At 48.4% G+C, this 24,561-nt stretch overlaps 1 protein-coding gene across 1 annotated transcript in view; it reads left to right on the forward strand.

Moving 5' to 3' along the window:
- wdr27 (WD repeat domain 27) overlaps positions 1-17,562 on the forward strand; it is a 67,907-nt gene extending 50,345 nt beyond the window's left edge. The window contains exons 23-24 of the mRNA XM_067236864.1: positions 2,412-2,510; positions 17,049-17,562. Coding sequence (XP_067092965.1) covers positions 2,412-2,510; positions 17,049-17,237 — 288 coding nt within the window. The 3' untranslated portion in view covers positions 17,238-17,562. The remainder of the gene's footprint in view (positions 1-2,411; positions 2,511-17,048) is intronic.
- Positions 17,563-24,561: the final 6,999 nt, after the last annotated feature.

The following is a 24,561-nucleotide window of genomic DNA, read 5'->3' on the forward strand; positions in this document are numbered from 1 at the left end:
TAGGGGGTTCGCCATATCCTTCACACCTTTTTTACCCCTGAGCTGTTTGCATGCCTGAGAAAGAGAGGTGAGAGAAAGAGAGAGAGAATAGACATAGAGAGGATAGAAAGAGAGAGAGAAAGATAGATGATAGATAGATAGAGGGGGAGAGAGAGAGAGAGAGAGAGAGAGAAAGAGAGAGAGAGGAGAGAGAGAAAGAGAACTGTTCTTCTCCACAGTCTGAACTTGCTCTTCAGGGTTCTCTCGTGGTGCTCTTCCCTCCTTTATCTCTCATTCCTCCTGGTGTGTGTGTGCATGTCTGTGTGTGTGTCTGTGTGTGTGTGTGCATGTGTGTGTGTGCATGTCTGTGCATGTCTGTGTGAGTGTGCGTGTTCATGCGTGTGTGTGCATGCATCCGTGTGTGTGTTCAGTAAGAGCAACATGTATAGGTGGTGTGTGTTTTCTTGTGTGTGTGTTCAATAAGAGTAACATGTATAGGTGGTGTGTGTTTCCTTGTGTGTGTGTTCAGTAAGAGTAACATGTATAGGTGGTGTGTGTTTCCTTGTGTGTGTGTTCAGTGAGAGCGGTGCACAGGCTGAAATATGAACGCCGATGGTTGATATTAATCTCAGAAACTCAGAGTCCTGAAGAATGAGAGAGGGAGCGTCTCCAAGGACGTTTCAGCGTTTCCTGGAAGCAGCAGTTGTGTGGTAGTGGGATAGCGGCTCGGAGACATTTGGACTTGTATTAGTATTTCACAAGACAATCATGGAAAAAAGAACTTCCATCCTCTAAAAGGAAACATTCCTAAACTTATTTTAATCTGCTCAGCCTAGAACCTGACCTGTAGAACCTAACCTATAAAACCTAACCTGTAGAACATAACCTGTAGAAACTAACTCAGACCATATACTGCCAGTATGGTAGATTTCTAAAAGCTCCAAGGAATTTATAATTTACTATATCTTTGTGACACCAGTTAGTCCCTATATCGTCATATTAAATCGTTAAACCGAACCCAGACTTTAACCCTAATTTTAACTAAAACCCAAACTCAACTTTAACCTTAAGGCCGACTTTAACCCTAAAACAACCCTAATGTTACCCGTATCCCCAGAATCAGGACTCCAGTAGATGTGTTTGGTGTGGTGGTGTGGATGTGCAGTGGCAGAATCAGGACTCCAGTAGATGTGTTTGGTGTGGTGGTGTGGATGTGCAGTGGCAGAATCAGGACTCCAGTAGATGTGTTTGGTGTGGTGGTGTGGATGTGCAGTGGCAGAATCAGGACTCCAGTAGATGTGTTTGGTGTGGTGGTGTGGATGTGCAGTGGCTAGACGTGTTCAGGAAGCGTCTTTCAGGGAGCGTGCTCACAGGCGTTCCAGGGAACCCTAATAACAAGCAGCTGCAGGAATGTGATGACTCGTCGTCTGGTTACAAACATTCTAGCATCTGGTTTATCTGTGTGCACCCTCCTCTCGCTCTCCCTCACCCTCTCTTCCTCCTCAAAGCTAGAAGGGTTTCCAAAATTTAAAACATATCTCGTTCTGTGATATTTTCCACACAGTCACAGTTTGTTTGTTTATAGGGCAGATGGGGGGAAATGCTGCTCTAGTACAGTAGACTCCTGCTATAGCACAGTAGAATGCTGCTCTAACACAGTAGTATTCTGCTCTAACATAGTGGAATCCTGCTCTAACACAGTAGAATCCTGCTCTAGCACAGTAAAATCCTGCTTTAACACAGTAGAATGCTGCTCTAGCACAGTAAAATCCTGCTCTAACACAGTAGAATGCTGCTCTAACACAGTAGAATTCTGCTGTAACACAGTAGAATGCTGCTCTAACACAATAGAATCCTGCTCCTGCACAGTAGAATGCTGCTTAACACAATAGAATCCTGCACTAACACAGTAAAATGCTGCTCTAACACAGTAGAATCCTGCTCTAACACAGTAGAATCCTGCTCTAGCACAGTAGAATCCTGCTCTAACACCACAGAATGCTGCTCTAACACAGTAGAATTATGCTCTAACACAGTAGAATTATGCTCTAACACAGTAGAATGTTGCTCTAACACAATAGAATCCTTCTCTAGAACAGTAGAATCCCAGTAGAAAACTGCTCTAACACAGTAGAATTATGCTCTAACACAGTAGAATTCTGCTCTAACACAGTAAAATTCTGCTTTAACACAATAGAATCCTGCTCTAACACAATAGAATCCTTCTCTAACGCAGTATAATTATGTTCTAACACAGTAGAATGCTGCTCTAACACAGTAGAATCCTGCTCTAACACAGTAGAATGCTGCTTTAGCACAGAAGAGTGCTGTTCTGTGTCGTATCTGAATGAATCTGACCCTCGTGTGAATGAATCTGGCTCAAATGTATGAGTTTGACTCTAATGACTCTGATTCCTGGTATGTCCTGACAGGCCTATGTATATGACCTTCGTCACAGCGCCTACCTCCACAAGCTGCACAAGCAATCTGATGTGGTCCTCACAGCTACTTTCAACCCTGCTACACCTGAGGTAACATCACACTACACCTGAGGTGACATCACACTACACCTGAGGTAACATCACACTACACCTGAGGTGACATCACACTACACCTGAGGTAACATCACACTACACCTGAGGTGACATCACACTACACCTGAGGTGACATCACACTACACCTGAGGTGACATCACACTACACCTGAGGTAACATCACACTACACCTGAGGTGACATCACACTACACCTGAGGTAACATCACATTACACCTGAGGTGACATCACACTACACCTGAGGTAACATCACACTACACCTGAGGTAACATCACATTACACCTGAGGTGACATCACACTACACCTTAAGTTCAGTTCAAGTTAGTGCAATATTGCTGATTGTGCAACCAGTAGCTGAAAGAGCAACCAGTAGCTGAAGTGACAGTGTGTAAAGTGACTAGTGTGAGTGTCAACAGTGTATTGATGTCCATATCAATGTTCATTCAGAAGCCTGATGGCCCTTGGAAAGAAACTGTAGTCCAGTCTGCGTGTGCGAGACTGAATGCTTCGGTATTGCCTGCCTGAAGGAAACGGGGTAAAAAGACTGAAGGATGGGTGGTAACAGTCTCTTAGAATCCTACCAACTTTCCTGAGGCATCGTGTGTGGTAGGTGTCCTGTAGGGCTGGGAGCTTCCTGCCGATGATGAACTCAGCAGACCGGACCATACTACGTAGGGCCTTGCGGTCCCTGTCTGTGCAGCTCCCATACCACACTGTGATGCAACCAGTCAGTATGCTCTCTATAGTGCATCTGTAGAAGTTAGTGACTATGTAGATGTATGTAGATGACTGAGTCCATGCCAAACTTCTTCAGTCTCCTCAGGAAGAAGAGGCGTTTCCGGGCCGCTTTGACCACCTTGTCCGTGTGAGCAGACCAGGTGAGGTCATTGCTGATGTTCACCCCGAGGAACCTGAAGCAGCTGACCTTTTCCACTTTGGATCCGTTGATGTGTAGGAGTGCATGCTCCTCCTCCTGCCGCCTCCTATAGTCCACAATCATCTCCTTGAGAGAGAGGTTATTGTCCTGACACCATGATGTCAGGGTATCAACCTCCTCTCTGTAGGCTGACTCGTCACGGTCAGAGATGAGGCCCACAATGGTTGTGTCGTCAGCAAACTTAACAAAGAGGTTGGAACTGTGTGTTGCCGCAGATGAATGATTTGACTAGCCACTCGAAGCACTTCATGATGACAGAGGTCAGTGCTATCGGGCGATAGTCATTCATGCAGGTGACCTTGGTGTTCTTGAGCACAGGGATGATGGTGGTCCTCTTGAAGCAGGTGGGGAGTATAGACAGGCTGAGGGAGAGGTTAAAGATGTCACTGAAGACCCCTGCTAGCTGGTCAGCGCACCCCCTGAGGGCCCTACCTGATATGCTTTCTGGGCCAGGTGCCTTGCGAGTGTTATCTTTTTTAAGCAATGCCTCACCTCAGCTACAGTTAGTGTAGGCATGCCACCGGCTAGGCCTTCAGGTAGCTCCACTGCAGGGGGGTCACTGTCCCTCTCAAAGCGAGCGTAGAAGGCATTCAGCTCGTCTGGCAGTAGGACAGAGGACTGGGTCGCACTGTAGCCTCTCCCTTTGTAGTCTGTAATGGCTTTAAGTCCACTCCACATGCGCCTGGGGTCAGAGCCATGGTATCTGGACTCCACCTTGGTCCTGTTGGCCCTTTTCGCTGCTTTGATGGCCTTCAGAAGGTCGTATCTGGCCTTCCTGCACTGATCAGGGTCCCCAGAGTTAAAGGCGACAGTACGCGGGTTGGCCCGGATCGCAGCATCAACCCACGGCTTCTGATTGGGGAAAGACCGGACAACCTTCTTGGGGACGACGTCATCAATGCAGTGTTGAGGTACCTGAGGTAACATCACTCTACAGCAGTGCCCCAGCCCAGCCCCTGGTTATCCCATCAGGCTCCAGGCCTGCAGAGCGGCAGCCCAGACGTGCTCCTGGGATGTGTTCAGGAACAGGAACAGTCAGGTTTTCTAAGCACACATCTGCTCGTCACAGTATTGATAGCAGTTGTTCTACAGCCCCGGCCATACGGCTTGCTGGCCTGGGTTTTCCAGATGGAGGGTGGGGGTTGCATTTAGACTGAAATAGAACATTTATAGATTGTTAACTTCCACTAAAGCTTTGAAGCCTTTATTTAGACATGGATAAATGAAATATACATGTAAATGTATGGAAAGAAAAGGAAATGCATTCCTCAAGTTTACTTCCCTAAATCATGACTTGACCATTCCCTAGGGGAACTGGATGTAGCTGAGGTGCAGTAGTTAAAAGCGACTTGGTATGTTGAGACTTAAGATGGTCCTAAAGAGTTAGTCATTCTAGAACAACTTCAGTCATCTAGAACACCTTTATTACTTCTAAAACCACTTCAGTCACTTAGAACACATCATTACTTCTACAACACCTTCAGCGATTAGATAGGTAGTTTAGGTAGTTTGTGAGGCTTTCACCAATTCATGTAGTCCACACCGCTGCCAGGATACAGGCAAGCAAGAAGGCTAGCATTAAAGCTAGCAGGAAGACTAGCATCAAGGCACGCATGGAGGCTAGCAGGAAGGCTATCGGGAAGGTTAGTAGGAAGGCTATCAGGAAGGCTATCAGGAAGGCTATCAGGAAGGCACCAGGAAGAATTGCATCAAGGCTAGTAGGAAGGCTAGCAGGATTGTGTCAGCTGTTTTCCTGCTTGAGGCAGAAGGAGACAAAGCACTAACTGATCCTGGAAATAAAGAGTCTCTCCTTGTCTTGCTGACCCTTGACGCTAGTGTTACTATTCCTCCTGACACGGCAGAGCAGCAAGCTTTTAAGACTTCACGTGGCGTCAGGCTGTGGCTCTGAGGCCTTCTCCTCACACACAGCAGCAGCTCCTGCCAAACCTCTCCTCCCTACATCATCCATCTGCACCACATTCTTTATGACGACTCAAACTACAGCAGTATTCCTCTCTTCTCTCCCATCCTCCTTTTTCCAACTCACCCCTGCCCTGCTCTCCCTGCATCTCTTCCACTCTCCTCCAACCTCCTCATCTCTCATCACCTCTCCTCCACTCTCCTGTCCTCTCCTCCATTGACCTCTCATCCGCTCTTCTCCTCCATTCCTGGCTCTACCTTTCCTTCTATTAAGGTTCTGAATTCAAGAATCAGTTTCAACCATGTTATCCCTGGGCAGCTGTTGACTGAGTTGTGTACAGTTCTGTCTCTGGATGTTTACCTTCCAGTCCCTCTGACCTCAGAAAGTCTCTGTTGCCCCCTCACCTCCCCTCTCACAAACCCTGCATGTTGTTGTGATGATGTTCAAAGACAGGATGATTTATGTTTAGGATAGGAGGTCCTGATGTCTGGAGTAGACATTAGAACATTGTAATATGTTACAAGGCGACATGATAAACAGTTAGATAGGAGTTTGGCTCAGATGGGTTTTATGCAGGGATTTATTTCTGGTAATTTAGAAGCCCTGTTATTGTGGGAGTTTAGGTAACTTTGGGGATGTTAAAGCCATTAGCAAACCGTCAGGAGGAAGAGGAGGGTCACAGAAGCACAAAGGCGGAGGATGATGATGAAGATGAATGTCATGGTTGATGAATGATAAGACTTAGTGGTCTTTTTAGAGCGCATTACGTTCTAGAGGAATCTTGGAACAAATGTGTTTTCAGTAAAATACAGAATAACTGAGGAAGAAATCTCTACTCTCCTCACTCTCCTATCCTTTCCTCACTTTCCTATCCTCCCTTCTCTCTTCCATCCTCTCCTCTCTCTCCTTTTATCTCAATCCTCTCGCTCCTGGATGGGGAGGCCAGGGGGCTAGGGGAGGGCTGGGGCAGGGCTGGGGGCTAGGGGAGGGCTGGGGGCTAGGGAGGCCTGGGGGCTGTGGGAGGGCTGGGGGCCAGGGGAGGGATGGGGAGGCCTGGGGGCTAGGGGAGGGCTGGGGCAGGGCTGGGGGCTAGGGGAGGGCTGGGGGCTAGGGGAGGGTTGGGGGACAGGGGAGGGATGGGGAGGCCTGGGGGCTAGGGGAGGGCTGGGGGCTAGGGGAGGGATGGGGAGGCCTGGGGGCTAGGGGAGGGCTGGGGGAGGCCTGGGGGGTGGTGTCATGCAGCAGGAAGCAGGCTGTTAACTAGATAAAGACCCTCTGAGTGCCCTAGGAGCTGCTGGCGAACAACCCAAATAATCACACAGGCCTCAGCCCCGGCCCCAGCCCCGGCCCCAGCCCCGGCCCCTCACCAATAACACACTCAGATAAGGAGGCTGAACGTGGGAAGTGTGATTTGTTGCAGCTAGCTGTTGTGGTCCCTGCAGAGTTATAACACTTCATTAGAGTAAGCCTGCCCTGCCCAGCGGTCCTGGTTCTCTCCTAGTGCTGGTGCTGTCCTGTCCATCTGGCCCTGTACTGACAGTCCTGGTTCTCTCCTAGTGCTGGTGCTGTCCTGTCCATCTGGCCCTGTACTGACAGTCCTGGTTCTCTCCTAGTGCTGGTGCTGTCCTGTCCATCTGGCCCTGTACTGACAGTCCTGGTTCTCTCCTAGTGCTGGTGCTGTCCTGTCCATCTGGCCCTGTACTGACAGTCCTGGTTCTCTCCTAGTGCTGGTGCTGTCCTGTCCATCTGGCCCTGTACTGACAGGCCTGGTTCTCTCCTAGTGCTGGTGCTGTCCTGTCCATCTGGCCCTGTACTGACAGTCCTGGTTCTCTCCTAGTGCTGGTGCTGTCCTGTCCATCTGGCCCTGTACTGACAGTCCTGGTTCTCTCCTAGTGCTGGTGCTGTCCTGTCCATCTGGCCCTGTACTGACAGTCCTGGTTCTCTCCTAGTGCTGGTGCTGTCCTGTCCATCTGGCCCTGTACTGACAGTCCTGGTTCTCTCCTAGTGCTGGTGCTGTCCTGTCCATCTGGCCCTGTACTGACAGTCCTGGTTCTCTCCTAGTGCTGGTGCTGTCCTGTCCATCTGGCCCTGTACTGACAGTCCTGGTTCTCTCCTAGTGCTGGTGCTGTCCTGTCCATCTGGCCCTGTACTGACAGTCCTGGTTCTCTCCTAGTGCTGGTGCTGTCCTGTCCATCTGGCCCTGTACTGACAGTCCTGGTTCTCTCCTAGTGCTGGTGCTGTCCTGTCCATCTGGCCCTGTACTGACAGTCCTGGTTCTCTCCTAGTGCTGGTGCTGTCCTGTCCATCTGGCCCTGTACTGACAGGCTTCCACCAGATGCACACTGTAGCACCAACATCATTGTGTCTTTTTTGACTTAAGATTGTAGACTGGTGTACTTTTTCTAAACTGATCTATCTTTAACATACTTTAACTGTAAATAGTGTGAATTGTGGTTTAAATAGGAAGAGGCTACTGCAGTGACCCTAAATGTACTTGTGACTTCAAAGCCCTGGATGTTTGGAAACGCTGTTCCTTTATGGTGTGTGCATGTGTCTCTGTATGTAGCAAGTAGGAGCAATTTCCTGAACTGGGTGGAAAGTGTTGCACAACACATTGTAGCTGTGTCACTTGGCTGCTGTTTTCACTGTGAGTGGTTGGACAGTTCCCTGTGGGCTGGAGGCCCGCTGGGGAGCTGAGCTGGGAGCTGTGCAGAGCCTCACAGCCGACCCCAGCAGCAACATGGGCTCTTAAATGTGTGAAACTCATGCTGTGCCCGTTGGTGGCGCACTTGTGTATATTTCTTGTCAGATTTGTGGCTCTGTGGTTTGCAGCTCCACATGGTGTCACACACTTTTCTTTTTCAGGCTTGTTTGTCATGAACCACTGGTCCACACAACGTCACACACCACACTGCATGTTCTTGGACTCAAGATGATCTCAAGATGATTGAGCCACAGTCACACACACACAGATCCCTGACTCTAAAGTTAAATGACATCTTAAGAAATACATTTTCATTATATTTATTTCTATACAATTGGGAGTGTACTTAAAATGTACATATTTGGAATATTCACGTGCTTATTGCCAACTTAATTATATCCAAGTATGTTTGTGTTTATACACTTTTAATACAATGTTTTTGCTTGGGGAGAGCTGTATGCTTGTGCTCTCAGACCTACTGTGCTGTCATCGTTTTCATTCAGCCGACACTTTTATCAGCTTTTTTTATAAGTACCTTCAACCTCTGGGTCTGCAGTCAAATGTTCCACTTTTGAGCTATGCCGACCTCCTGATGCATTTTACTGTTGTGCAATGTCCAAATATCCAGGATGTTTCGGGTATTAACTGTTCCGAGGAGTTCCTGTGATGTCCTGATAAAAGGCTTCTACCAGTTCTGTGAGGTGGAACACATTCCACAAAAGGAATGCTCCCATTCAATCACTTTGGACATCCACTTCGATTCTTATTGCGTCGAAGGTATTCATCTTTTACTCTGGGTGATTTAATATTTTAAAGCTAGTGTTTATGTCCATGAGCTGTCAGACGAACCATCTGGACCTGAGAAACCATCTAAACACAGGGAACAGATCATGTTTTCCTACAACAAAGCACATGTTCTCAATCCAACGCTTTCTCAAAGAGGTCTTCGTAATTCCTTTGTTTTTCTAGACACCTGGATTTTGTGTTCCAGTATTTCTTTCTTTGGCTGGTTTTGTACAGAATGTGCGACCTGGTGTTTGTGTCTCCACCGCCCCTGGCCTCCCAGCCAGCAGCCTTGTGGAGCTGTTAGATTGGCAGGCCGACAAATCGGTCGTGGTGACAAGGTGCAGGACATGGAGGTGACCATGAGGAACTCCTGTCCACGGGACCTGCTGGACGAGCAGAGCAGGAAGATAGCGATCAAGCTTCTGTGGATCAGAAGACATCTCTAGTTGAGATGTTTCTGCTTCCGCACACACACACACACGCACACACACACACACACACAGTAGCCAGAGGGCTCCAGAACAGCTCCAGTATAATTCAAACAGACTGTAGGATTTTCGGTATTCCCATATGCTATCAGGACAGTATTTTGCCAGCACATAGCGTGATAAGCTACATTTGATTAAAATAATCATCAGTAAAGAATGGCACCTCGATGGATCAGCTCAGTGATTATCTGTCAGCTTCAGTAGGAGTCAGCCTGCAGTTGTGTGATTGGCTGCCTGCTTTGGAAGGAGTCAGATTTCAGCTCAGTGATTGGCCATCAGCTCCAGTATAAATCAGATTGCAGTCCTGTGATTGGCTGTCAGCTCAGTGTGAGTCAAACTGCAGCTCTGGATGTTTTGATCAGCCGGCTGAGCCCTGTCACACCACAGCAGCTCAGACACCCTCCCTGGCTCCTCTACTGGATTGGTAGTGAGAGTATGTGACTGCAGATTGAGGGGTTGCAGGTTCAAATCCATCCCCTGTGCGTCGCTTTGGATGAAAGCATCTGCTACATATATATACATTATTATTCTGGTCTGTCAGAGGAGCGTCACTGCAGGTGATGGAACCCTTGATGCAGACCAACCTGTCTTCCTCCCAGGGTCAGGATGTGAATGATGAGACCGGTCTGTGGATTACACATGAGCTTTTGCATATTTTATAGAAGTACATTTCTTATGGACAGCAGCATGGAACCTGCTCTGGCTAACTGATTGCATTGTTGTATATTTTGTATAATAGGATGTTTATTATTATTATAATTTTTATTTTATCTTATTTTATTTTAGCTTATCATAGATATAATATATGTTCTTGGTACTTATGTGTTATGTTATGCCAGGTTGCTTGCATTGTCTTGTCCCAAGAATTTCAGTGCCCAGTCTGACTTTGTGTTGTTCTGTGCACCTGACAATACAAACTATGGTGAGTGGCAACATTACCTCTAATTTGGTCTCTATTTTGACTTGAGGCTATTTGTTGAGGATTTTCCTCCAGTCTTGTTAAGACTATCCCTGCAGTCCTTAAAGGCTGTCCCCACCCAGTAGAGACAGCAGGTGATGTGGACCTCTCAGAACCGCATCTGGAAAACGCAGGCTGTCCTTGAGGATCAGTGCTTCTCCCTGAACCCTTGAGGGTTGTCATCTTGTGGGCAGGAACAGCTGCTTCCTCTCTCTCTCTCTTTATCTCTCTTTTTCTCACCAGTTTTATTAGCGCCAGGATGTTAGCCAGCTCCAATCCCAGTAGGACCCTGATGCAAGCCTCCAAAGAGAGACGGCTCATTAGCTCTAATGCAACTGTAAGTAGCCCCTGAGCTCTCAGCTGTGGAGCAATGTCGTGGTCTCATTCACGTTTTCCTCTCTTTGTCTATCTGTGTGGATTGCGTTCCCACTCCACCTCACAGGCCTGGCCAGAAGCCTCTTCTGATGGCTGGCTGAACATCTCATGTTTCACAGAGAGGCTGTGTTTCTGTCTGGCTCGTTCTGCTGTGTGGGAGCTGACCCCAGCACTGAGCTCAGAGTTAGGAGCTGTCCTGTCTGTACTCTGCCTCTGGGCCGCCCTGCGCAACTTAATCAGACTGTAGCTGTTTGAACACTGTAGCTGTGTCAGACTGTAGCTGTCGATTTTTACTTTGGTCACGTGACACGCAAGAGTAACGCAGTTAGCAGACGAAGGATTAAGTTTGCACGCTACACTTTGCCTTGATATGTACGATAGCCTCAGGCTCGACAGAACCTGACATACTTTGCAGATTTTGCCTTTAAAAAAGATGCTGCGCAGTGTAAAGTATTGTGCAAAACCTGCCTGGCTAACGTTGCTACCTCACGGGGCAACACCACCAACCTAACGGTACGTGTCCACTACAGCGTTTTTTAACGCTCTGCACCGCTTGCCTTCCCACAGTACACCACGCTCGGGGGCGTGTTAGACAGGTTAATACAGAGTTGTAGTTCTCTAAGGTCACTGTTGTAGTCATGGCCAATCAGAATCAGAATCAGAATGGGATTTATTCGCCATGAAAGTTTGCACAGACAAGGAATTTGCTTTGGCAGGAAGGTGCATACAATAAACATAAACCTACAATTTAAATATGTGGACTATCTATACTAAAGGTACATAAACTAGCAGCACTAAGTGGGATTAGAATAGAATTAAATATACAATAAAATAAAATATAAGTTGCCGTAAATTACAATATAAAAATACAAAAATACAAATATTACAAAAAATACAAATGTACAAGATACCATTATTGTAATGCAGTGCAAAAAGCAGTGTGTTTTAAGCAAGAAGTCATTAGAGTCAGTGTGGTCCCTTGGCCTTGTTGAAGAGGCCAACAGCGGAAGGGAAGAAACTGTTTTTGTGGCGTGAGGTATTGGTCTTGATGGACCGCAGCCTTCTGCCGGAGGGGAGTGACTGAAACAGGGAGTGTCCAGGGTGGGAGGAGTCGGCCACAATCTTCCTCGCTCGCCTCAGGGTCCTCGAGGTGTGCAGGTCCTCGAGGGTAGGCAGATTTCAGCCAATCACCTTCTCAGCAGTGCGGATGATACGCTGCAGCCTGCTCTTGTCCTTGGCAGTGGCAGCAGCGTACCAGACGGTGATGGAGGAGGTGAGGATGGACTCATTGATGGCTGAGTAGAAGTGCACCATCATTGTCTTTGGCAGGTTGAACTTCTTCAGCTGCCGAAGGAAGTACATCCTCTGTTGTGCTTTCTTGATGAGGGAGCTGATGTTCAGTTCCCACTTGAGGTCCTGGGAGAGGATAGTGCCCAGGAAGCGGAAGGACTCCACAGTGTTGACTGGGGAGTCACACAGGGTGATGGGGGTGAGTGGGGCTGTGTTCCTCCTGAAGTCCACAACCATCTCCACTGTCTTAAGAGCATTGAGCTCTAAGTTGTTCTGGCTGCACCAGGTCACCAGGTTGGCCGCTTCCCACCTATAATCAGACTCGTCTCCACCAGAGATGAGCCCAATAAGGGTGGTGTCGTCCGCAAACTTCAGGAGTTTGACGGACGGATGACTGGAGGTGCAACTGTTGGTGTACAGGGAGAAGAGCAGAGGAGAAAGGAGCGTGCAGACTTGGGTTCATGTACTCACAATATCGATCAAAATACCACTTTTACACAACATTAATACAGAATTTTTACTAGTGCAAGATTACAGTAGAATACATGTTACGCCACCGGTCACTCAACCAGTCGTTTGTAGGCTGGGCTAGCAAGCTAGCAGTGGCACAGAACAGTCACGTAATGTGACCAGACTGAATTTAAAAGTATAAAAACACACTAGGGACACTGACAACGTCGGCAACCCAGCACCATGCATTATTAGTTTAATGTAATCTTTAAATTCAGGCTCGTCACATTATGTAACTTTGTTCTGAACAGAACTGGGTGTGCAGACACATACGATAAGTTTCTCCGCCATCTTGAAATTGTAAAACCTAGAAATGTTTACCATGACGAACAGTTGCTACGTTACAAGAAACAAGAAACCAATCTGATTGGCCAACGCTAGCGTTTTCAAGCTCCTCATTTACATAAAGTTGAGAAAATCCAACTTGCAACACTCCGCTCGCCTTCCCACAATGCCCTACGCGAGCGTCAACGCCCGATTTCATTGAAAATGAATTGGAAGCCCCCGCTCTGCGCCGCTCGTTCCCCACAGCGCAAGTTATTATTCCGAAACGGTAGCTAGCTAGCTTTAGTTAAGAAAGTGCAACGCACATGTTATCAGCCTACGTTTAGCTTTGATTTACCAAAATATTTTCGAAGAGGTACAGGCGGTATGTTCTCCTTAATTTTTCTGAACTTTGTGTGTTATGTTGCTGACTGGAGATCAGTAGTATATATCTATAATTATTAATAATAAATAATACAATAATCACATATTAAATGGCAATTGCAATATTAGTCAAATTAATCGCAATTAGCTTATTTTCCTAAATCATTCAGCCCTACTGTCTGAACACTAGCTGTTTCAGACTGTAGCTGTGTCAGACCGTAGCTGTCAGACTGTAGCTGTATCAGACTGTAGCTGTGTCAGACTGTAGCTATATCAGACTATAGCTGTCTGAACACTGTAACCGTGTCAGACTGTAGCTGTCTGAACAATGTAACTGTATCAGACTGTAGCTGTATCAGACTGTAGCTGTGTCAGACTGTAGCTGTATCAAACTGTAGCTGTATCAGACGGTAGCTGTGTCAGACTAACTGTCTGAACACTAGCTGTATCAGACTGTAGCTGTGTCAGACTGTAGCTGTGTCAGACTGTAGCTGTGTCAGACCGTAGCTGTGTCAGACTGTAGCTGTATCAGAATGTAGCTGTATCAGACTGTAGCTGTGTCAGACTGTAGCTGTATTAGACTGTAGCTGTATCTGATTGTAGTGCCTGAGCAGTAGTGTCTGAGCAGACGTGTCTGAGCAGACGTGTCTGAGCAGTAGTGTCTGAGCAGCCGTGTCTGAGCGGCAGTGTCTGAGCAGCAGTGTCTGAGCAGCAGTGTCTGAGCAGTAGTGTCTGAGCAGCAGTGTCCGAGCAGCAGTGTCCGAGCAGCAGTGTCTGAGCAGCAGTGTCTGAGCAGCAGTGTCTGAGCAGTAGTGTGACCGCTCGCTGACACCTGCAGCTGTCTGTGGGAGGAGGAGACTGTCACCCTGACACGCCAGAAGATCTGGGAATATGAGAACCATATGGGAGAGCTCCTGCTGTCTTCCCCTCTCTCCTCCTCCCTCCTCCAAACTCCCCCACACAACATACAAATAGTCCATAGAAGAAGTACAGCAGAAGATCATGAATCAGAAGTGCGTAGTTCTACAGTATGTCAGTGGTCAGAGTCAAGGAGTGGTCTGTATGTACCAGCCCCTAGTACTGTACAGTACCTACCCCAGTACTGCTGTGGTGCTGCACACACCCCTCACCTAGTTCTACAGGATTCCGATGGTCACAGTGAACGACCAATTCTCATCTTTCCGGCTCGGCTCTCTCTTCATCTTGTCTACCTGGTTCCAGAGAGCTGTCAAAGACCGGATCTCCCTTCCTCCCCCCCCCCCCCCCCCCCTCTCTCTCTCTCTCTCTCTCTCTCTCTCTCTCTCTCTCTCTCTCTCTCTCTCTCTCTCTCTCTCTCTCTCTCCCTCCCTCCCTCCCTCTCTCTCTCTCTGTCCCTCCCTCCCTCTCTCTATCTCTCGTCAGCGCAGACAGCAAACAACATACGTCTCTTCTGACTGTTCTAGAATGTCACACCAGAGTGAAGCACGGAGTTCAGAGCCTGGAGCAGGAGCTTCAACAGGCAAGCGTCCTCAACAGGGGAGGGGAATCATGAGGCCTTAGAAAGGGGAGGGTGCGGGAGAGGAGGGTGGGGGAGGGGATGGGAAGGGGAGGGGAAGGGGAGGCATGGTCTCTTCCCTGTCCTTTCCTCTCTTCCATAAACGTGTCATTCATTTAGTCTCATGGTGGCCATCTCGCTGGAAACAACAGCAGGCCCACAGCTGACTCTGTGATTGGTTCATTATGCTGATATGGTAATTCTCCCTTTCCTGAATACCAATGCAAAAAATGTCAAAGCTGTAATTTGGGGCCTAGTTTAAGGTTAGACTGCCCTCATGATTTGGTCCAGGCTGAATACCTACTATGATGTAATGCAGTGACATGATGGGACACACTGTGTGTGATTGTGTTGATGTGATATAATGTCAAGTGAAACAGAGTAGTGGTTAAGACCCCTTTATTAGAATGTCGTCTGTCTTCTCTTCTTCTGTCTTCCTTCTCTCCTTCCTACCCCTCTTCTCTCCTTCCTAACCCTCTTCTCTCCTTCCTACCCCTCTTCTCTCCTTCCTACCCCTCTTCTTTCCTTCTTAACCCTCTTCTCTCCTTCCTACCCCTCTTCTCTCCTTCCTAACCCTCTTCTCTTTGTCCCTTCCTATTTTCCACCCTTCTTACTCCCCCTCTACTTCTCCTCTCTCCTATCTCATACTCCCCCCTCCTCTCCCCTCCCCTCCCTCCCCCACACACACAACATTTAACCCCCATATTGCAAACTCAATCATGTCTTGTCTTTATGCTTTGAACTCTTGATTTGTGCATCATTCTTCCACAGGCCTGAGCCAGATACACCCTAAACAACCCACCCTGTAACCAGTGAGGCTGGAGCCGGGCCTCGGGGATGGGGTATGGTTCAGGGGTAGATCGTTTCATTGCAGATCAAAAGGTCACCGGTTCAAATCCCCACCTGTACGTCGCTGCGGATAAAAGCATCTGCTAAGTGAATATATTGTTACCGTCTGTGAGCCCTGAAACAGATCCAGAGAGACAAAGGAGGGATCTGAACAGTCCAGTCTGAACAGACCAGTCTGAACAGACCGGTCTGAACAGACCAGTCCGAACAGTCCAGTCTGAACAGACCAGTCTGAACAGACCAGTCTGAACAGTCCAGTCGGAACAGTCCAGTCGGAACAGACCAGTCGGAACAGACCAGTCTGAACAGACCAGTCTGAACAGTCCAGTCTGAAAGACCCGATTGAACAGAATAGTCTGAACAGACCAGTCTGAACAGTCCAGTCTGAACAGACCAGTCTGAAAGACCCGATTGAACAGACTAGTCTGAACAGACCAGTCACATGGAACCGCTTTCCTGTCTGCAAATGAGGTGTTTCTGATGACTAAATACAATCAGGTTGAAATTATTTGATTGTCAAAGAATAATGACATCTTCATTCCACATCTGCAGTCTAATGCTGAGCTGTACCCATCCCCATGTTCTACCACTGAGCTGTACTCATCCCCATGTTCTACCACTGAGCTAACCATCCCCATGTTCTACCACTGAGCTGTACCCATCCCAATGTTCTACCACTGAGCTAACCATCCCCATGTTCTACCACTGAGCTAACCATCCCCATGTTCTACCACTGAGCTGTACCCATCCCCATGTTCTACCACTGAGCTGTACCCATCCCCATGTTCTACCACTGAGCTGTACCCATCCCTATGTTCTACCGCTGAGCTAACCATCCCCATGCCATGACATACAGTACAGTAAGAGAGCTGCTGGGTCCAGGGGAGGGCAGAGGGCATCAGAAGGACCTGACCGTGCAGTAGGAGAGTCAGGAGTGAGGATAGGAACATAGAGAGCTCCGCCCAGCAGCTTGACCAGAGCCCTGACCTCTAACCTATGATGACCTGTGATCCTTGACCCTGGTCAGGCCACATGCTCCCCTCATCCCCACCTCCTACAGTTTGGGATCGATAAAGTTAATTGAGAGTGTGTGTGTATAAGCCATGTTTCTCTAAAGATGGTTCCAGAACCAGGGTCGTGGTTAGGTTGGATGTGGATTAGAGCCAAGGGCTACCATTCACCGATCCGGTTGTAAAATCATGTTATGCTCCAGCTTCTATCCTGATGCTAACATTAGTTACATTTACATTTAGTCATTTAGCAGACGCTCTTATCCAGAGCGACTTACAGTAAGTACAGGGACATTCCCCCGAGGCAAGTAGGGTGAAGTGCCTTGCCCAAGGACACAACGTCAGTTGGCATGACCGGGAATCGAACTGGCAACCTTCAGATTACTAGCCCGATTGCCCGATTAGTTATTTCATGCTTGACTGGTGTAGGAGGTGTACAGTGATGTACAGTCTCCTTATGTTTTCTATCTCCTTCTCCATCCATCCCTCCCTCCCTCCTTCTCATAGCTGCTGACCGGGACCCTGGATGGGTGGCTTGGTGTGTTTCGACCCAGCGATGGGGCCAGCCTCCCCTGTCTCAAACCCTGCCCAGCGATGGGGCCAGCCTCCCCTGTCTCAAACCCTGCCCAGCGATGGGGCCAGCCTCCCCTGTCTCTAACCCTGCCCAACGATGGGGCCAGCCTCCCCTGTCTCTAACCCTGCTCAACGATGGGGCCAGCCTCCCCTGTCTCTAACCCTGCCCAACGATGGGGCCAGCCTCCCCTGTCTCTAACCCTGCTCAACGATGGGGCCAGCCTCCCCTGTCTCTAACCCTGCCCAGCGATGGGGCCAGCCTCCCCTGTGTCTAACCCTGCCCAACGATAGGGCCAGCCACTCCTGTCTCTAACCCTGGAGAGTAGAGGGCTCCACAACCAGACCAGAGACCAGTATCATACACACACAGAACACACATACTGTATATTCATCACGATAACATCCAAACACAGATGTGGTCAGGAACAACCATCTTTCATAGTCAGTTGCCTGGAGTGTAACTTCTTTCTTAATAAAAATATAAAAGCGGTTTTATATAAAGTTCTCTCTTGTGGTTTATTAAAATAGGAAAGCCTTGGTCTCTTTGGATTTACTTACTGGTGGTTGAGAAGTTCCACTGGTGAAGGTCCTACTAGTGAAGGTTCCGCTGGTGAAGGTTCCGCTGGCGAAGGTTCCACTGGTGAAAGTTCTACTGGTGAAGATTCTACTGTTGGAGGTTCCGCTGGTGAAAGTTCCGCTTGTGAAGGTTCTACTGGTGAAGGTTCCGCTGGTGAAGGTTCCACTGGTGAAGGTTCCGTTGTTGAAGGTTCCGCTGGTGAAAGTTCTGCTGGGGAAGTCATCTGAAACTCAGCCGTCACATTGCTTTCTAATGTGTGTCCATGACATCATCCCCTTTAGTGCATGAACTGATTGACTCAATACAATATGTAGCCAATTCTGTAGGAAGACATTTGTTATCAAATCTAATCTAATTTATTTGTATAGCCCTTTTTACACACAAGCATGTCACAGAGGGCTTCACATATGCTCATAGAACTGCCCCTCAACCAACCTAAACCCTCAAGGAAGACAAGGAAAAACTCACAGAAAAACTCCCAACAGGAGAAAAAATTTAAGAAACCTGAATCTATGTGCCATAAATGACATGCGCAGAAATGTTCCTGTCTACATCTGGAAAGCAAGAGCCATGTCCCTAGCCCAGTACAACTAAATCAGCACTCCACGCTGAACTAATTACATAGAGATGGACAGGCCTGAACCTTGGGATCTGGCTGAGGGCCCAGGGTCAGTGTTGGGGGAGGGCCCAGGGTCAGTGTTGGAGGGCCCAGGGTCAGTGTTGGGGGAGGACCCAGGGTCAGTGTTGGAGGGCCCAGGGTCAGTGTTGGGGGAGGGCCCAGGGTCAGTGTTGGGGGGCCCAGGGTCAGTGTTGGAGGGGTCAGGGTCAGTGTTGGGGGAGGGCCCAGGGTCAGTGTTGGAGGGCCCAGGGTCAGTGTTGGAGGGCCCAGGGTCAGTGTTGGAGGGGTCAGGGTCAGTGTTGGGGGGCCCAGGGTCAGTGTTGGAGGGGTCAGGGTCAGTGTTGGGGGAGGGCCCAGGGTCAGTGTTGGAGGGGTCAGGGTCAGTGTTGGGGGGCCCAGGGTCAGTGTTGGGGGAGGGCCCAGGGTCAGTGTTGGGGGGCCCAGGGTCAGTGTTGGGGGAGGGCCCAAGGTCACTGTTGGGGGGCCCAGGGTCAGTGTTGGAGGGCCCAGGGTCAGTGTTGGGGGAGGGCCCAGGGTCAGTGTTGGGGGAGGGCTCAGGGTCAGTGTTGGGGGAGGGCCCAAGGTCACTGTTGGGGGGCCCAGGGTCAGTGTTGGAGGGCCCAGGGTCAGTGTTGGGGGAGGGCCCAGGGTCAGTGTTGGGGGAGGGCCCAGGGTCAGTGTTGGGGGGCCCAGGGTCAGTGTTGGAGAGCCCAGGGTCAGTGTTGGGGGGAGGGCCCAGGGTCAGTGTTGGGGGAGGGCCCAAGGTCAGTGTTGGAGAGCCCAGGGTCAGTGTTGGGGGAGGGCCCAGGGTCAGTGTTGGGGGGCCCAGGGTCAGTGTTGGAGAGCCCAGGGTCAGTGTTGGGGGAGGGCCCAGGGTCAGTGTTGGGGGGCCCAGGGTCAGTGTTGGAGAGCCCAGGGTCAGTGTTGGAGAGCCCAGGGTCAGTGTTGGAGAGCCCAGGGTCAGTGTTGGAGGGCCCAGGGTCAGTGTTTGGGGAGGGCCCAGGGTCAGTGTTGGAGAGCCCAGGGTCAGTGTTGGAGGGCCCAGGGTCAGTGATGGGGGAGGGCCCAGGGTCAGTGTTGGGGTAGGGCCCAGGGTCAGTGTTGGGGTAGGACCCAAGGTCAGTGTTGGGGAAGGCTGGGCCATCAGCAATTCTAATCATCAAAAATCATATCTGGTTTGTGTGTTGTGTGATCGTGTGTGTTTGAGTGTGTGTGTATGTTTGAGCGTGCGTGTGTGTATGTGTGCGTGGGAGTGTGTGTGTGTCAGTAAAAGGTATTTACTGGCAGGCCCAGCCTCTCGTTGTCACTGAGAGCTTTAGTGTTCCTGAGAACGGGATGTTTTGGAACAGAGTAATTTATGGTCATCTTCTTTCCCCATTTCCTGGGAACACTTAATCAAGTCATTGAAATATGTTGTATCATGAAACAGTTCCTAGCAAAAGGAAAGCTTGAAAATTACAGCTTTAATAATGATGAGAAGGACCCTACAGACACTGCCCTGCCTGTAGTGTCTGAGCTCCAAGGGAAGTGACCAGCTTCACACAGGGACACCTCACTGCTGTGACCAGCTTCACACAGGGACACCTCACTAATGATAATATAAATAAATTATATTTATATTGCACTCCATATTTCAGCAAAAGAAAAAAAGATCAACGTCAATAAATAATTAAAAGCAAAACCTATAAAACACATTTAATGAAAAGCTTTTTTTAGAAAATCTTTGAAAATGAGATGTCAAATGCCGTTTTCATTTCTATAACCACTGTGTGTGTTCCCTTCACTTCATTCAAACATCTTCCAGTGAGAGCAGGTGGAGCATAAACACTGATGTCCAGGCCAGGATCAGCCCGCCGTAGTGACTTAAGCACAACCAATGCTACAAAGAGCAGCGATAAAGACTACGCCATCACACAATGACCGCAAAAGTCAGGTTTAGGTAGGATGCCTATGGTGTTTGCTCTACAGAGACTGAAGACCCGCCTTGATGAGAAGTCTGACGGATTGCATTTTCATGATTGAATTTTGTCCCTAAAAGACCGTGGTGACTTGAAAATGGAAATGACCGGGAGAGCTGTTTAGCTTATTGCATTGGAATTATGTCCGCTGCACAGCTCATTCGAGTCTTTGAAAATGAGATGTCAAATGCCGTTTTCATTTCTATTTTCAAATAGCTAGAAAGTGCATTTTAAATTTACGTAATTGAGACTCAAATAATGCTTGCACTAATGGAAAATGTGGCTAGATTGTTGCATATTGTATTTTAATTTTCACATTTGCATTAACATTTGAATATAGTCCACTGTAAAGCGGGGTACATCTTTGCAAATGAAATGTCAAACCGTTATTCCATTTACATTGTCATAGAATGCCATATGACGTGACAATGCAAATGCAACTTGGATTTTTGCAGTTTCATTTCAATATTGTCTCAAATAACACTTACATATATTGAAAATGATCATGGATTCCTGAAATTGCTTTATCATTTGAATAAAGTCCTCTATGGGCTTCTAAACATCCAGGCCAATAAATAATTTTGAATTAGAAAGAGAGAGAGAGATAGATGGGTAGGAGGTAGAGAGAGAGAGAGATGGGTAGGAGGTAGAGAGAGAGAGAGGGAGAGAGAGAGATGGGTAGGAGGTAGAGAGAGAGAGAGAGATGGTTAGGAGGTAGAGAGAGAGAGAGATGGGTAGGAAGTAGAGACAGGTAGAGAGAGAGGGAGAGATAGATGGGTAGGAGGGAGAGAGAGAGAGATGGGTAGGAAGTAGAGACAGGTAGAGAGAGAGGGAGAGAGAGATGGGTAGGAGGTAGAGGGAGAGAGAGAGAGATGGGTAGGAAGTAGAGACAGGGAGAGAGATTGGGTGGAAGCACATGTCCGTGAAGAGATCTCCAGCCTTCAACATGTTCACAGTCTGTCGACATCTGGGGCCGAACATTCACACCAAACACATTTTACTCATAAAACATTTTGCATGTGAAGCATTTATTTGAACTCCTTCCTAAAACAATTCTGATGTTATTATTCACATGATGTTTTATGTGCCTGGGGGTTGTCAAGGCACATGTCTCAGCCTGTGGCTGTCAGCTGGGAGTTCTGCCTGGTGAAGCACTACTGCAATACTGCCTGGTGAAGCACTACTGCAATACTGCCTGGTGAAGCACTACTGCAATACTGCCTGGTGAAGCACTACTGCAATACTGCCTGGTGAAGCACTACTGCAATACTGCCTGGTGAAGCACTACTGCAATACTGCCTGGTGAAGCACTACTGCAATACTGCCTGGTGAAGCACTACTACAATACTGCCTGGTGAAGCACTACTGCAATACTGCCTGGTGAAGCACTACTGCAATACTGCCTGGTGAAGCACTACTGCAATACTGCCTGGTGAAGCACTACTACAATACTGCCTGGTGAAGCACTACTGCAATACTGCCTGGTGAAGCACTACTGCAATACTGCCTGGTGAAGCACTACTGCAATACTGCCTGGTGAAGTACTACTACAATACTGCCTAGTGTGGATGTGAAGTACTACTTATTTATTTTCGCCCCCGTAAGGATCCGTCAATATTTGGACTACATAGACAACGTCGGTGTCAAAAGTTTCATCCTGGTAGCGATTGAGTTGCTTGTATTTTTATTTACGTTCCGTTGCACGGTTTAGGCTGAAATTAGTTTTTGTGGCAAAAAGTGCTTTGTGTCAACAAAGTGAACTCAGTGCTAGCCTACGTCACAACGTCAGCACACGTTAGCAATGATGCATGGATACAACATGCATAGATGTGCTGTTGCACAGCGAGTATCGTATCGTGCCGTGGTGTACTAGCAGCACATGTACATTTAAGCAAATCAAGACTTGCATGTACAGTAAGTAATGCCACATTAAATAATGTATTTAAACTCAAGCCACAGCCTAAACTTTATGTAAAAAGAAACATTCTCATTTCCGGCGCTTTAGCCATTTCCCCCTAAATAAATGTCAAGCTTATTTAAGTTTTTGGGCGCATATTTTCAGTTAGCCGATGGTACTTTTCGCCATTCCATCTGAAATACCGTCGGTGACAACGTTGTTACAATAGCTTGTTTCAAAGGGGATTCTTAATTAATTATGCAATATGAGTAGGATAAATGCTTGAACAATGTCACTAGAAGGGAAAAACAAGCAAGCACACCCTACAATTTCCCCAGAAATTGTACCCTCTCTAGTTTGATGTGTATTTGCATGTGTAAAAATGTGCTGTGTGGGGTCCATCTCTCTACCCATGCAAAGTCATTCTTCTGAACCCTGTCATGTAGCACCAGTGAGACTCACATTCAAGAATAACACGCCAAAACACATTACACGTGCACAATGCGTTTGGTATTAATCTTTCTAGCATTGTAGTCGTAAAGCAAGCTATAGTTGGGATATGGGCCATAAGTAAGGAAAGTACTACTCATTGACTGGCATGACATCAGGAATCTATGAACCGACAAAATTACATTGATTAATGAGAGGATGTTTCACCTGCTGGTCAGAGGGCAGCTCTGCTGACACACCCTTACAGCCTCTCTCTCCCCTGCTCCTCCAGTACTCCTCTCTCTCACCCTGCTCCTCCAGTACTCCTCTCTCACCCTGCTCCTCCAGTACTCCTCTCTCCCCTGCTCCTCCAGTACTCCTCTCTCTCACCCTGCTCCTCCAGTACTCCTCTCTCACCCTGCTCCTCCAGTACTCCTCTCTCTCACCCTGCTCCTCCAGTACTCCTCTCTCTCACCCTGCTCCTCCAGTACTCCTCTCTCTCACCCTCCTCCAGTACTCCTCTCTCATCCTGCTCCTCCAGTACTCCTCTCTCACCCTGCTCCTCCAGTACTCCTCTCTCTCACCCTGCTCCTCCAGTACTCCTCTCTCATCCTGCTCCTCCAGTACTCCTCTCTCTCACCCTGCTCCTCCAGTACTCCTCTCTCTCCCCTGCTCCTCCAGTACTCCTCTCTCTCACCCTGCTCCTCCAGTACTCTCACCCTGCTCCTCCAGTACTCCTCTCTCTCACCCTGCTCCTCCAGTACTCCTCTCTCTCCCTGCTCCTCCAGTACTCCTCTCACCCTGCTCCTCCAGTACTCCTCTCTTTCCCCCTGCTCATCCAGTACTCCTCTCTCTCCCCCTGCTCATCCAGTACTCCTCTCTCTCACCCTGCTACTCCACTACTCCTCTCTCTCACCCTGCTCCTCCACTACTCCTCTCTCTCACCCTGCTCCTCCAGTACTCCTCTCTCTCACCCTGCTTCTCCAGTACTCCTCTCTCACCCTGCTCCTCCAGTACTCCTCTCTCTCACCCTCTACTCCAGTACTCCTCTCTCTCACCCTGCTCCTCCAGTACTCCTCTCTCTCACCCTGCTCCTCCAGTACTCCTCTCTCTCACCCTGCTCCTCCAGTACTCCTCTCTCTCACCCTGCTCCTAAACTACTCCTCTCTCTCACCCTGCTCCTCCAGTACTCCTCTCTCTCACCCTCCTCCAGTACTCCTCTCTCTCACCCTGCTCCTCAACTACTCCTCTCTCTCACCCTGCTCCTCCAGTACTCCTCTCTCTCACCCTCCTCCAGTACTCCTCTCTCTCACCCTGCTCCTCCAGTACTCCTCTCTCTCACCCTGCTACTCTATCTGTGTTGTTTAAAGTCTACAGACAGTCTATGTTTTTGGTTTTCTAAAACCTGAGGAGACGTGCTTCACTCCAGTCAGAAGCAGAAACGGTCTGTGGGGTTACAAATTCAAGTCTTTATTTCTAATTAACTTTTGTATCAGTGTGGCTGCATCAAGCCTCAGACTGATTTCAGTTATCTAGTCAAAAAAAACCTCCCCACACACATCCTCATCCCTGAAAGACACACCACATTCCCTTCTTCATTGCGTTAGCTTAATTTAATCATTTAGCACCTGTGAGGCACAACGTCATTACACATCTGTACTGTGCTGCTCACGGTGAAACATCTGTACTGTGCTGGTCACGGTAAAACATCTGTACTGTGCTGCTCATGGTGAAACATCTGTACTGTGCTGCTCATGGTGAAACATCTGTACTGTGCTGCTCACAGTGAAACATCTGTATTGTGCTGCTCATGGGGAAACATCTGTACTGTGCTGCTCACAGTGAAACATCTGTACTGTGCTGCTCATGGGGAAACATCTGTACTGTGCTGCTCACGGTGAAACATCTGTACTGTGCTGCTCATGGTGAAACATCTGTACTGTGCTGCTCACGGTGAAACATCTGTA

Source organism: Osmerus mordax, chromosome 5 (genome assembly GCF_038355195.1).
Source record: "Osmerus mordax isolate fOsmMor3 chromosome 5, fOsmMor3.pri, whole genome shotgun sequence".
NCBI lineage: Eukaryota > Metazoa > Chordata > Actinopteri > Osmeriformes > Osmeridae > Osmerus > Osmerus mordax.